Source organism: Mauremys reevesii, linkage group 4, assembly GCF_016161935.1.
Source record: "Mauremys reevesii isolate NIE-2019 linkage group 4, ASM1616193v1, whole genome shotgun sequence".
Taxonomy (NCBI): Eukaryota; Metazoa; Chordata; order Testudines; family Geoemydidae; genus Mauremys; species Mauremys reevesii.
In genome coordinates this window covers 133293261-133308559 of record NC_052626.1, presented here as the reverse complement: position 1 = coordinate 133308559, position 15299 = coordinate 133293261, and the positions used below count along the sequence as shown (strand labels likewise).

General features: G+C 49.4%; 1 protein-coding gene across 1 annotated transcript in view; it reads right to left on the bottom strand.

Moving 5' to 3' along the window:
* The window catches only part of MFSD4A (major facilitator superfamily domain containing 4A), a 36875-nt gene extending 29648 nt beyond the window's left edge, over nt 1-7227 (bottom strand). Inside the window, exon 1 of the mRNA XM_039538583.1 lies at nt 6723-7227. Coding sequence (XP_039394517.1) covers nt 6723-6952 — 230 coding nt within the window. The 5' untranslated portion in view covers nt 6953-7227. The remainder of the gene's footprint in view (nt 1-6722) is intronic.
* Nucleotides 7228-15299: the final 8072 nt, after the last annotated feature.

Genomic DNA, 15299 nt, shown 5'->3' with positions numbered 1-15299 from the left:
CAGGGAGCCAGTCTGCGCTCACTGTGAGCTGAGAGCCGGCCAGCTCGCTGAGTTAGAAAACCAAGCCCAGGTTGGCATCGCACCGCTGCGAAGCTGCCAAGTCTGAAGGCAGGAAGGAAGGAAGGAAACAGAGACCAGACAGCAAAGCACTGAAAAGACCAAGACTAGCAAAATGTGAGACTCTGTAAAACCTCAGCAGAGAACAGCGAGCACAGACAGGTCCCCCTGGAGAGACCGCATCCCCATGAGCACCTCTCTCCCCCTGTAGGCACCCCCAGCTTTCTGATGGAGCAGGGCTGGTCCCTTTGGCACATGAAAGCATCACTCCTTAACTGACCAGAGGGGGGCATTATTGTGTGATGCAAGACACTCCAGTTCTGGCTGGAGACAGAGAGAGGGATCAGCAGTAATAGCCAAGCCTGCCCGCACAGGCATGCAAAGGATATCGTCTGCATGCAGAGTCCATTCCCCTTGCTCCCAAGCAACTCGCAGCACAGAGGGAATCCACAGCCACATCTCCCTGGGGAGCAGCTTGGCTTGGGGGCAGCATCTCTGAGTCACAAGTCACGGCTCCCCCCACCCCAGAGCTGACAGCGCCATGCAGCACAGAGGGACGCCTGTGCCATTCGCAACACCACAGCTGCAGAGAGGAGCCTCAGATCAGAGGGACCCTTGGCCTGTTTCTGGGGGTCAGCGAGGCAAGTGTTTTGGATCATAGGGGAATAACTCGAGTGTCCCTGCCAACGTGCTGCCCCCTGTTGCTCAACAGGCAAGAGCCCTGGCTGGGCAGTAGCCGATTGCCAAGCTCATTTGCACGCCAAGTCTGTAGCTATCTCCCTGCCTTGCCAAGGGCTTTAAGATAAGGGGATGAGAAACCAAAATCCATTCTCCAAAGCAGGTTGCCTACAGCAGCCGGCCAGGAGCCAGGACATCTGCTATGTGGTCCGGATGGCTATTTGCTGGCTGGCTGGCCCTGGACAGACCCCTCCTCCTCTCTGCACCTCCGTTCCCCCATCTGCAAAAGGAGGGTAATTCCTGCCTCACCGAGTGCATGAGGCGGAATAGCTTATAATGCACTTTGACATCCTAGGGCAAAACGGACCTAAATGCAAAGTTACTGTACTTCCTTACTCTGCTGGATGGCATAAACCTGGCATTCTAGACTCACAGACCCATTTTATCTTGGAGCCCAATTCCATGTATTCAAATTTAAAAAACAATTTAATTGTTTTTGAAGGTCCAACATTTTGCAGGGCACTAACCCAGCCTCTCATGCAGTTTAGTCCTTTTTAAACACCCTGATCCCCATGAGCAAATTCACAAGACAAAGGAAAAACAAACCCCAAAGACCTAAGGCCCTGGAATAAAACAACAGGCAAATAAGAGAAAGGAGCCACAGAGGAACAAGGCAGCACCCGTGGGGAATCGCAAGAGCCCACTGGGGAAGAGAACTGTAGGGATTAGCAGCCAGTGAATATGAGATGGTAGAAACATGCACCAGGAGATCCCAGAAGTGCCTTTTATATTCTGCAGTGTTAGCAAAACAACTGCAGAGCTGCCTCGGCTTGGTTAGAGAGTGCATTCATTACCAGAGTTAAACATTAAACGCTAATTATTTCATGTCCTTAAAAAGCACTAAAAAGTTTTTTTTTTAAATAGCAAAAATGTCTGCCTCCAGCAATGTACCGCTAATTATACCATCACTTCTTTATACAGCCCCCGTAGCAAGCACCAAGAGAACCCACTTTGCATTCTGCCCCGCCGACCCCTTCCCCCGCCAACTCTGGCATTAGTGAGTAGGAAGGAATTGCTTGCTTCCAGCCACTGAATCCAAAATGAAGTCATTTGCTTTCAGGTATGTTTGAAGAGTGCACAGCTCAACACCAGAGGTGGGGTTTGGACTCCCACTGAAAGGCAGCGTGAGTTGGGTGTCTAACCTGTTAGGTTCCTTTGAAAATCTCAGCTCTTTCCCTGTATCTTTGTAAGAGGCATGACATAAACCCAGGTCCTGAGGATGAAAAATCATTGCACACCTCATCAGACAGTTAATACTCTGTCTCCCCTACGTCTGGCTGCAATGGGATACAGTGGTAACCTGTGCTAACCTGTTGTGGAGTGTTGCCTTGCATAAACATCTGCTATCTCTCTCTCTCTCCCCTCCCCACTTCCACACACACACACACACACCCCAAGGCTGCATTGCACTGGGGGCAAGGGATTCCTGTACAAACAGAGAACCTGATTTTCAGAAGCATCCACATCTTGTTGAAGCCAAGGGGAGCTAGGAGAAGGGATATGGAATCTCATGCTTCAGGGTTTCATCCTGTCTTTTAATGATGGGGTAGAATGAGACCTTCATGGGGAGACAGATTATCCTGCATCTGTCAACTGCAGGGTTTCTTGCACTGACTTTGAAGTAGCTGGTGCTGGCCACTGTCAGAGATGGGATACTGGGCTGGATGGACCAGGGGTCTGAGTCCATCTGGCAATTCCTATGAGCTGCAGATGCTCAGTCTCCCTGCAAAGTCAGGCCCAATGCTCATATTGCTGTCCCAGGGGGCTTAGGAATGAAAGGCACCATATAAATGTGCCACACTCAGCACCCTTCAGTCCCTCCCAACACTGGAGCCACACATGGTGCCAAATGAAGGAGACGCCTAAACAAAAACCTTAGAAAGGTGGGAAGGGTGGAGGAGGAAGTGGCTATAGTACCATTCCTGGTGTTTCCCACTGTTGCCTTCCCTAGTGACAGACACAGGCCTTGGCTTCAGTGAGGCAGGATCAGGCCCCAAGAGGGGAGAGAGTTTAGGATTACGGAAAGTTGAAGAATCTCATCTCATCTGCCCTCACAGGACCACCTAGGGGAACACACCTTTGGAGGAAGCCTGAGCAGGGTTACACCACACAGTGCCAAACACACCCATGTCCGATCCACATTCACACCCCCAGCTTGGCTAGCACCAGTGGGGCTAGCTCGGTGCTGTGCCAACAGCAGGAGAAATGCTACCAACTCTCAGAACAGACACAGCCTCTGAAAAAGCAACCAAGGGTGCTGGCGCCCAGATGCCACTGCAATGGGAGCGGTAGGAGAGCAGAGACTAGATGGCTATGGAAGGGCAGCACAGAGGAGTGCAAGGTGGAGGGGAAAAATAAGACATTGGTATTAATAACAGCAGGATCCAGTATTAAAATCAACCATCAGGAAAAGTCAGAGGAACTGAGGAAGGTGGGTAAGCAGAGAGTGAGACAACAGCTTCTCAAAAGAGTGCAGGGCCAGGTTTCCTAGCATTCAGCACTCACCAGTCAGCTGGATTTCCCAGAGATCAGCTCCTATTCAAGCACCTAAATCAGGGCCAGATTTGCAGAAAGTCTCCACCCAGACCAGCTCCCAGTGTGACACTTATGGCCAGATTTTCACAAACATTCAGCTCTCAGCGGGTACCCGCTGTGCTCAGCTCATCTGATAATCCGGCCCAGAGAACACAATAAAACAGGATTCTTTAATCCATTTCTAGCCTCAGTATGCTACGGGGCTGCTTGCAAGAAGCCAACCGGAAGATGCACATTGACCTCCTTTACCCTAATGGATCTGACATATAATTTAGCATCTCTCTAACAAAGCTAAGGTAGTGTTAAGGTGTGATCCAGGGCACGCAATATCCTGAAAAGCTGTTACCACCCATGCAAGAGAATACCCTGTTCATGCCATCTTATAAAAAGCTATATTCTTCTGAACTCTGTACCATGGTGCAATATAAAAACTACAAACACACTGAGTCATAAGACAGTAACATGCCAGTCATGAATAAGGCTCACACTTTTTGCTGAATTCTGTTCCTTTCAGTTATATAGGGCATTTCTCCCCCTACAGTTTCGGCGTAGCAGATGCCAACAGTAAGATGAAAGGGCAGCTCCCAGAGTCAGTAAGATGGACTGATATTTTCATAACAACCCAGGCACAGTAGCGCATGCTCTGCTCTGTTACATGCCTGCAGACTCCCAGACTCCAGTGGGGTTACACAAAAGCAGAGTTTGGCCCAATGTTAATTCAACTCTCTGGTTAGAGGAACCAAAGGCCATCTTGAGCCCCATCGATGCTACAGTTACAACCAGTAGCGCAGTTAACAGCGTCGTTATCCCCTGACTTGATTATAACATTCCATTTTGTAGAGCAGCCAGAACCAGAACCACATCCTAGGATTTAGCCCATATAAGAAACAAAGCCCAGATGCCATCTACACTACAAATTAGGGTCAGGTCTCTTGTCTTGATTGTGACTGTCATGTCAGTGGGGCCTTAGGAAGCTCTAGGAGAAGCTATCACCTTCTTAACTGTCAGAGGCATGGACTAGTGCTCTGACCACAGGACTGGGAGCCAGGAGCTCCCGAGTTCTAGCCTTTATAATCATGCAGCTTTCTAGCAAGCTGTGACTTCAGGCAAGTCACTTTAACCACCCTGTGCCTCAGTTTGCCCATCTGTAAAATAGCCATAATACCAACTGCATCAGGGCTTTGTGGGATTTAAATAGCGAATGTCTAATATACTTACAGTTGGGTGCCACAGCACATTTTAAAGTTAGCTCTGTAATGCAGCTCAGTGCACCTTGGACACATGGGAAACACTCTCCACTGCCCGAAATACCCACCACTTCCCAATAGGAATTTCAGCAACCGTTTTAAGCATGTTGCCCGTGCTGTGAAGAGCCACGAACAGGGTCCTGGTTTATTAAGGCAGAAGGCGGTTGCTCATTTTGCCCCGCACAGAATTAAAAATCCAAGACACCAAAAATCCATTCTTAGGGAAACCCTAAAAGGTCCATGCAGCACAGGCTGGACACCAGGAAGAAGCATATCATCATGAACCTGGCATTTCCGACTGAGCAATCCTGGGTCTGCATTTGCCTAATCTCACCTTCGAGCACACAGGCAGTAGATGAAGTGCTGGCACCTGGGAGTCTGAAATCCACTATCCATATCACAGGCAGGGCAAGCTTCCCACACACCATCTCCTTCCAGCATACACCACCCCTGAGCTGGCAAGCAGTTCGGTCTCCTAGTCAAGATGCTTCTGCTGATTGCCTCTAGAACTATTTCATCTCCAAGTATGTACAGCCCTTGGCTCCTCTACTCAAAATGCCATCAATGCAGCTCCGGGAGTGCCGGCTGGGATGGCAATTTCACCTCCACGCTAATTCCAAGACCCTTTACAGGTACTAATCAGAGTTATCTACTGAATGCCTCCTTCATAAGTCAAGAGAACAGTTTAAAAACAAACACTTTATACCCATAAGAGAATCATGTAAATAATAATCCAGATAGAGACTACAAAATCAGCTACATTGATCAGTAACACTGTAAATAATCAACTGATTTTCATATGCAATAGCGGTCATCACATCTAAGCCTACAAGTCTGTTTGGAAACCTCTAACAGTGCTGTTGCACATTTTCTATTGTAGAGCGATCTTAACACAAGATTTGCTACAAATCCCTTGCCTGGCTGCACTTGGAAGCCTGACTGATTTGTAAAGAATGCGGCTGTCACTCACGCATGCCTTGTGTGAAGTTGAAATACCGACTGTATCTTCTTCAACCCTGTAGCAACTTCATGTTTAGAGTGTTATTGTCTGAGGTTGAATCTTGTTTGCCCAAACTCCCGGAGCATAAGATAACAGCTTGATTGCTGACACTGGGGTTATTAAAACAGGCTTTCGACAATGTTTTTAAATGATTAGGTTAAATAAATACATTGGGAAGTCTGGAGTAAGACTTGCAATCTCCCCCCTGCATGCACCATCTCTGCACTGAGCTCAATAAAATCAGTGGCACTCCACACAGATGCAACAAGGTGGATGGACCCAAGTACAGAATCAGGCTCCCACAGAATGAAACCTGCAGCCTTTACTCTCATGAGCAATTCTACTGACTTCAATGGAACTACTCAGGTGAGTGAGGGCTACAGATCCAGGCTAACCCATTACAAAGGTTTTAGTTTGTGCAAGATCTTTCACACAACTTGTCTCCCCAGATGCTTTGAGTCCCATACTGCAATTAGGGAAACAGACAAAAACAAAGAGAAAGTCGGGGGGGGGAGGGAGGGAAAGGAGGAGAAATTAAAAGACATATTTTCAGACATGATGTGAAAGAGACAGACTAGCCGGAAACGTGGAGCCCAAACATGGGACTTCCAAGCCAGAAGGGGGAGAGTTGCAAGCCGCTGGAGGAACATTAAATAAAAATTGGGGGCGGTTAGAGCAAAAGTGATGTTGCAACCTTAACTAGGGCACTGCTCGGCCGGCTGACCTATGGGGCACTGAAAGGAACTGTCCCCACAAGTCCCAGTACAGTCCTCCCTGATTGAACTAACCTCGTTATCTCTAGCCTGCTTCTTGCTTGCTTATATATACACCTGCCCCTGAACATTTCCACTACATGCATCCCACGAAGTGGGTATCCACCCACGAAAGCTCATGCTCCAAAACGTCTGTTAGTCTATAAGGTGCCGCAAGACTCTTTGCTGCTTTTACAGATCCAGACTAAGAGGAGCGCCGGGAGGGAGGCTGAAGCCAAGCCACGTGGGAAGTTCAGTGTCACCAAGTTGGTCGGAGAGGGAGGGAAGGTGTGAGCAGGGGAACCGGGAAGGCGCTGGGTTCTGGATCAAAGCCGGCATGGCCCCGGGGGGAGAGGCCGATCGGGTGGGGGGCGAGCTCGCCAGGGGCCTTACGTTCTCTTGAAGACTCCCCCGAGGCAGCTGCCGAGCAGGAGGCAGAACTGCTGCGAGAAGAAGACCCAGGTGATCTGGGAGAGCGAGCTCTGGGTCTGGCAGCGCAGGTCCAGCAGGGTGGGCCCCAGGAAGGCGATGCAGAGCCCGAAGCTGAAGAAGACGCTCCAGTAGGTGAGGGTGGGCTGCAGGTTCCTCCGGAACAGGGCAGCCACCCGCTCATCCCACACCATCCTGGGCTCGGGCTCCGGCTGGGAGAGCCACGGGCAGGGCTCGGCTCAGCGCGGGGGCCGGCGGGTGGACAGCGCCCTGGATCTCATGCGCCCTAGAGCCCTTCTCCCGCTCAATCCGGATTCGCTCCGCTTCGCTGCAGCCCACGCTCCGCTCCCCGGGCAGTGCGGGGATGTGCCTGGCGCGGGCGGGCAGCGCTGCTGGGCTCGGGCGCTGGCCCCGCCCCTGGGCCCGGGGAGCAGCAGCCGCCGCCTCCCGGGCAGCGGGGCGGGGACGGGGCTCGCCAAGGTGCGCGGACGGGCTGGGGACGCCGCGGGGCTGCAGCGGGTCGGATCCGGGGCTGGAGCAGTTTTTATAGTGGGGGCGCTGGAGGGAAATCCCAGCCCTGGCCAGGCACCGGGGCTGGTCCCTGTCCCCGCTGGATCGTGGGCTCCGTCAGGCTGCAGCAAAGGCAGCCAGGACTAGGGAAGTGTGAGCGTCCAGCAGCCCTGCTGGAGCCGAGGCCACAGGTGCTGGAAGTAGGGGCGCTGCTACCCCCCTCTCCGCCCCTTGCTTGAAGCGGGTTCGATTATATCCAGGCTTTACAGTTTGGTTCAGTGGCTCTCATCACCCCCCACCGTACAAACTGTTCCAGCCCCCGGGGTTGGGCTGCAGGGAAGTGGCAGCCAGGAGAGCTCCAGCCTCGGGAGAGCAGCCTGGTCCCTGAGCTCACAGCTCAGGCTTTTAGAAGGGAGGTGGCCCAGCCCAGCTGAATGTTGGGTTCGTTTCTAGGCCCTTCCAGTTCTGCCCAGCGGCCCTGTAAATGGCCTGTCCCGAGGCTTTTAAAAAATCCCTGGGAAAAAAACACCACCACCACCAGTTTGGCTTAAAAGGTTCTTTACAGCAAGGGGAAAACCCACTAAGGCCCGGCCCCAGCAAACATTTATGCATCTGCTTCACTTTAGCCCCATGCCCATAGTAGTAAAGCTGAGCACCCATTTAGACACTGACCAGTGATTTTTAGAGTTCAGCCAGGCTGGATGGGTTAGTTCTGGCCCGTGAGTGTCGTGTGGTTTTACATTCAGCGCGGCATGCGTAGGCTTTATGGCATGTCTTAGGAATGCTGCCGTGGAGCCTGTCGGTGCTAGTTTGCACAACAGGTTGTTATTTTGGAGCTTGGCGAATCCAAACTGCACCTGACCCCTAGTTCTTCATCATGACATTCATTTGCTAGCGTGTCAGACATCCCTGGGAGTGGGGCCTGATTGAGGAGTTCAGAATCAGGCCCTCATTTCCCATCTCACTAAGACAAATTGTCTCCAACAGACTTTGAGTTAATAAACAAAAGCAGCCCAGGAAAGGAAACATTAATGAATAGGCACAGGCGAGTGTGAGAACTCCCTGGTTTGTTAAGTGGGTGGAAGATGAAACCATTAAAGAAACCTCTGTGAGGTTGGTCAATGTTATCATCCTATTTTACAGCTGAGAAAACTGAGGCACTCAGCAGTGAAGTTACTTGCTTAAGGTCACTCAGTGAGTCAGTGGCAGAAATAGAACTGTATCCTAATGACTTATCCAGCACCCAATTTTTTTTACTAGGCAGGTCAGGTAACCTATGAATGATAGCAGAGGAGGGGTGGTCAGAAGCTCTGGGTTCAGGTCCTGATTCTGCTACATAATAACTTTTGACTTTATACAAAGCTTTTCCTCTCTCTACCTTAGTTTCCCCATCTGTAAAATGGGGATAATGATTCTTATCGACAGCATGGAGGGAAGTTGGCAGGATGTTTGTAAAAGGGCTGAAAAGAGAGATTTGAAAGTCAGAAGGGACTGTTAGACACACATTATCTGCTGTCTCAGTTACTTTTCTCTAGCCTTGCCTCACTCATATCCATTCAGAATGCTGCTGTGAAGATCTTTTCTTAGCCTGTCTCGTTGACCATGTCACCCCTTCTCTATCACATCAAACATAAGCTCCTTGTCCTCCATACCCTTCACAGCCTGTCTCCCCTCCACCGATCCTCTCTCCTCCACTATCAAGAGGTCCACTCCTGCCTCCTATTGGCCAAGGAACCTCTATCACCCACTTGTTACATTTTCAAACAAGTCCCTTTGTGCTTTGCTTTCTCCCCTGCAGCGCCACACGCTTGGGAAGCACTCCCGTAAACTGCCACCCAGCTTCCTCGTTATCTGCCTTCAACTCCCTCCTTAACAGCCCCAATAATGGCGATACAAAAATCTGACCACAGTTAAGCTGCTGGTGAACCGAGACCACTATCTGTCTTGCTGACCAATATAACTTCAACATTTCCTTGTGCTTCCTGTTGGTCTGTTTTTCTCTGCTGTCTCTTGTTTTATGTTAGATGGTAAGGTCTTTTGGTTCTGTGTTTGTACAACACCTGGCACAATAAATCAATAACAGTCTGACCTCCTGTATAATGCAGGCTATTGAATTTCACCTGGTTATCTTGTATTCAGCCCTATGACTTGTGTTTGGCTAAAGCATCTCTTCCAGAAAGGCTTCCCAGCTTGATTTGAAAACATCAAGAGATGGTGAATCTACCACTTCCTGTTCCAGTGGTTAACCACCTGCATTGTTAAAAGTTTGTTATTCCTAGTTTGAATTAGAATCATAGAATATCAGGGCTGGAAGGGACCTCAGGAGGTCATCTAGCCCAACCCCCTGCTCAAAGCAGGACCAATCCCCAACTAAATAATCCCAGCCAGGGCTTTGTCAAGCCTGACCTTAAAAACCTCTAAGAAAGGAGATTTCACCACCTCCCTAGGTAACCCATTCCAGTGTTCACCACCTTCCTAGTGAAATAGTGTTTCCTAATATCCAGCCTAGACCTCCCCCACTGCAACTTGAGACCATTGCTCCTTGTTCTGTCATCTGCCACCACTGAGAACAGCCAAGCTCCATCCTCTTTGGAACCCCCTTTCAGCTAGTTGAAGGCTACTATCAAATCCCCCCTCTTCTCTTCTGCAGATTAAATAACCCAGTTCCCTCAGCCTCTCCTCATAAATCGTGCCCCAGCCCCCTAATCATTTTCATTGCCCTCCACTGGACTCTCTCCAATTTGTCCACATCCCTTCTGTAGTGGTGGGACCAAAACTGGACACAATACTCCAGATGTGGCCTCACCAGTGCTGACTAGAGGGGAATAATGACGTCCCTCGATCTGCTGACAATGCTCCTACTAATGCAGCCCAATATGCCATTGGCCTTCTTGGCAACAAGGGCACACTCTTTACTCATATCCAGCTTCTCTTCCACTGTAATCCCCAGGTCCTTTTCTGCAGAACTGCTGCTTAGCCAGTCGGTCCCCAGCCTGTAGCAGTGCATGGGATTCTTCCGTCCTAAGTACAGGACTCTGCACTTTGGCTGCTTGTCAAGTATTAAGTTATAGCAATATTTTCCAAAGTTGCCAGGCATTTTACACACACTACGCAAACCCCGTGGGAAAAGCTTGGAGATTGTTTGGTTTCTGAGAGACCCGAAGTGACACAGTGCTTGGAAGATGAAAAGTGCTATAGAAATTTTTTGTGTGGACTCTGAACTGGTATGAACAACGATGGATTTCAACATTTTTGCTTTTAATCACCCCAGATGGTGAATGAGGAAACAAATCTGTTAGTTTTATGTTTGTCCTGTATCTTACGCCAGGATCAGTTCTGTATTGGACCAAATTTTATTGAACCAGTGGGCAGGGAGCTATACTGGGCACGTTCTCTTCCCAGCTTTGAATTACTGCATCACCTTAAGCAATACTGCGCCTCAGTTTCTCCAGCTGGAACATGGAGATAACAATCCTTTGGCGCGCCGAATGAAAAGCAATGTCTACGTTCGTTGTCACTGTTAGCACATTTCATATTCTAGCTACATCTGACATGGCCTTAGCAAGTAAGGATTTAAATACCAGCACTGCTCCTGGGAACTGATAAGGGAGGTGACAGAAGATATGCTTGTAAATTAAAGTTGACATGTTACAAGGCTTGTGTGCATACAAACACACAAACCCTTTAGTGTCCCCAGTGGGCTGAGCTGCTGTACTGAGGAACTAATAATACATATCATGGTAGCTCCATGGCCTGCATCTAACAGCAGAACTAGTTCTGCAAAGTGACACTTTAGCTGATTTTCAAATCCTGGGATCAATTTTGTACGGACAGTGAAGTAACAGCCACATTTCTGCGCCTGCTGTGAATTGCAAGATAAAACAAAGAATGAATTATTAATAGCAGCAGAACTACAGCCAGCAACACTATTTGATGTTTGCTAACATGGCTCAAAGAGAGCTGAGTATTTAAGCAATGCCTTGTATTCACATCCTGCTGCCCTCTGCGCCTCTTGTTTGGGGAGCATGAGGCATGAAAGCCTGTTTCAGTCTCCCCTATCTAGACATATTCCTCTTTGTGGTGGATGGAGTGATTGCCTGCTTAATGTAATGGGCCATGGTTTGTCATGACTGGGTCTTAATAAATATAGCTCCAAGCAGGAAGCTGGTTGTCATCATTCAGTGTAATATTGCTATGGTGCTGGTGCTGCTTCCTTCAGCCCAGTCTCTGGAGGAGAGGGGAAATCACTGCTCAAGTAAGGGGTTGATTGCGGCAGGGCTCTGTGGGGCAGAGCTTTTCACTTGGGAAGACACTAGGGCAAATCGTGGACTCTCATCCCAGGCCCAGTTGCAGGATTGGTTGGTCTCTTGTTCACAAACCCAGCAGCAGTGGGACAGGACAGCCAGTCTTCATACAGAAAGAGCAGCGGAGTAGGGAGGGATGCTGCATGTCAGGACATGGGGACCATTGGCAGAGCTGGCTAGCATCCCAGCACTGGAACAGAGACTCTGAATGGAGAAGCTTCTGCCAACACTGGCCAAATCGTTCAGAAGTGGCCAGTGGTTCTGGATGCCTGGCGCTTGTTTTTTTCAGAATTGCTGAGTGAGCACTGACGTCATTTGGAGTTGTGGGTTCCCAGCACTTGTGAAAATCAGCCCTGAAGTACCTCAGGCTGGGAATCACCCAGAATCGCTGGCAACTTCTGAACATTCTGGCCACTCCAGGCAGCAGGTCTCATTCCTCACTGGCCTGAGAACCAGCTGTAACATAGGTGGTTGTGCAAGGGAGGGTGCTTGTTCACTCTGAGTTCCCATTAGCTTTTGGGCTGGCTTGGCAGCCTCGGCTGAGGCCCAGCTCAGAAAAGGTATTTAAATGGCAAATTCCTACTGAAATCAGTGGGAGTTAGGTGCATAAATACCTTTAGGGATGAGGGGTGCAAGGCTTTGGAGCAGGATTTGGGGCAGTACCTCCCCAGGAGCCGGACTAGGGTGCTCACTGGGCATTCCACTTCCTGTCTGACGCGCCTGGCTGAGGAACCTTACCCCTCTTTATGAATTCACAGGCACAAGAGCCTGTGGCCTGCAGAGCCTGTGCTTCTACGATTACAACATGCACTCCCCCAGCTCTGCTGCCCATCCCTAGTCCTTTCCCTCCAACCCTTTTCAGGGATCCACAGATCCAGGCCAATTGCTGCACTGCAGCCAGATACAGCGGCACCAGAACAAGAGATGTGTCGTGTGTGCTTCCCCCAGGCCCACTGGGTGTGAACTTCAAAGCCTTTCAGCTGCTGCAATGGCCAAGCTAAGATCCTTAAGCGAGTTTGTGCGGAAATGGAAACTCCCGGTGAGAATCATTGAAATGTAATGAGAAAAGACTTTGTGTTTCTTTTACCCACAATATAATGGAAACTCTCAGACAATGGGTTGAATTACTCCAGAATGCACACATTCAGCGTCAGAGCTTGTGCTCTGCGAATGAATGGTCACAGGCAGCTAGGACTGCAGCACCTTAGTCTCATATTCTGGAGATATTATCAGCCAGATTTTCAGAACAGTTCAGCACATTGGGTGCTAGATGCTTTGGAAATCTGGTCCAATTGTGGGTGCTGAGTACTTTGATGTTTGGCCCTAGATTACACCTTCCTGGTTAAATGTAACACTGAAATCCTGGCCTGGTCATTAAAGATCCCATGACTCTTGTCTCCCGGACATCCAATTTGAATAATTCCTCTCATCTAAATTCCCTCTGCAGTTTCAGCTGGATTCAAAATTCTTCCTCATTTACCGACCTGAAACTGTTGTACATTATTGCTTTGTGCTGTTAAAGAGCTACCATGCTCCTTCCCAGAGGTGGCTGCATTTTAATGGGGGAGAGGGGGAAATAGTCTCAATACCTCACTCAGGGTGGCAAATATCACCCCCATTTTACAGATGGAAAAACTGAGACACAGAGAGGGAAGTGATTTGCTCAACCCATATGAACAGATCCTTGTGGAGCTGTGTGGAATCACTGGCAGCGAGAGCTGTTTAGAAAATGGCATTTCTATCCCACGGGAAAGTCCAATGTTTCTATGTTTGTTTTGATCCCCAAAAGTCAAAATGCCATTTTTTCATGGAACAAAAAGCCTGGGAAAATTCCAGTTCAGAAATGTCTAAGTGAAACATTTCTACATCTTCAACCAAGACTAAGCATTTTACTTTGAATTTTCCCAGTGATAAATCGGAAAATTTAGTCAAGATTAAAGATTGTTCCTTGAAAACTAAATCCCGTATTTTGTCAGAAAAATTCCAGTGGGCTCGACTGGTGTATTATTTGGGGATGGACAGCAGGAGATCGCACCCAAGGAAAAAGAGATCAGTCAAAAAAAGAAACAAAAATAGATCTGCTAATGAGGTTCAGCTTATTAGAAGAGCTCAGAGTTGTTTGAGTAACTCGTACACCACAGGTCCCATTAGTCCCCCAGGGGAAAGACCCAGGTCCAGGACCACATTCCAACAGTACACTGCCAGCCATGCCACAGCCGTGTGACTGGAGCAATTAGGAAACAAAGGAGAACCAGTTTGACAACCAAAATGTCATCATACCGCACCTGACCATGCGTCACACCTGTCAGCTGCAGCCTTGTTTGAACATGAGCGAAGCTGGCTGGGGTCCAGTACCGGATCCCTCGGCACTGCGGTGTGGACTGGGATTTCTTTCCAGCAGCATATTATATTCCCCACGTTAGTCCAAGAACTGGGTTCAAACCCGGCCAGCAGTGGTGTTTAAAAATGGCTGTGGCTCACACAGCTCTGAGCGCCAGGAGGAAGCGTTGCTCAGTGGTCAGGCCTCCCAGGGCAATGGCAGCCAGGTTCTATTCCCAGTTCTGCCCTTTACTTGCAGGGTAGTCATGGATGAGCCATATCAGTGCTTTGCCTCAGTTAAACCACCTGTCAGATAATCACCCCCCTCACAGGGTTTTGGTGAGGCTTAGTGAACTATCTGGGAGGTGCTTTGAGATCCTCAGACGACAGGGGCTCTGGAATTGCCTGTGGTTTCTATTGTGGGCAAGCCCCTCTGTCCTTGTGTCTCAATCCAGGCTGGGTAAAGGCAGCAGAAGCCTCACCCCACAGCAAAGCATTGTGTCCGACCTGAGCTTTCACCACGGGGGAAAAAAACGGGAAGTCCTGCGACAATGCCTTGTATGCCACAGGGCCGATTGCATTCTTGAGTCTCTCTAGGAGGACCATGCAAAAGTGGAGAGAAAGGAGAGAAAGACAGTCACCTGTGCTAAGCAAAACCAAAGCAAGTCAGCTGCAAGGCTGTGGTCTCCCAGTGTCTGATCCAGGGATTATGAGATATGCTCCAGCTGGGAAAGCAACACATTTACTGCTCAGATTTTAATTCAGGTAACACACCTCAAGGAACGACAGCTCCGCTCTGGGCACGACTTAGTGCCAAGTGCCCTGGATGTGAACTGCTTTGCCTTGCTACAGCACCTCTCACCAGGGGAACGCCGTGTTTTACGCACATCATGGACCCAATTCTCCGCTGCTATAAACTGGCACTGCTGTCCCAGTTTACACCAGTGGAGAATTTGGGCCAATCGGTCCTCACGCAACCCCCCAGTTATGTCTCGCTGTGTCCATTTGCAGCTAGGGGAACCTGATATGTCTAGCAACCTGACCAAGCAGCATATTTCTCTGCTGAGGAACCTGGCACTCCTAGCAAACTGACAAACTGTCCTCCTCCTTTAATCCGTGGTCCGGCCTGGTGGTTTAGTTTGAAGTCTGGGGAACAAACATATGAGCACCAAGTGGCACAAGATTATGGAGCGTGAGAAAGGTGAAAAAATAAAGGCCTGCACATCCGAGGAAATGAGAGTAGGCACTGAATTCCTGCAAATACATTGCCCTGTCCCTTTAAAGACCAAACGAATACAAGTAAAACAGCGGTTCTCAAACTTCACTGCACCGCAACAGCCTTCTGACAACAACAATTACTACACGACCCCAGGAGGGAGGACCAAAGCCCGAACCTGCCCGAGCCCCG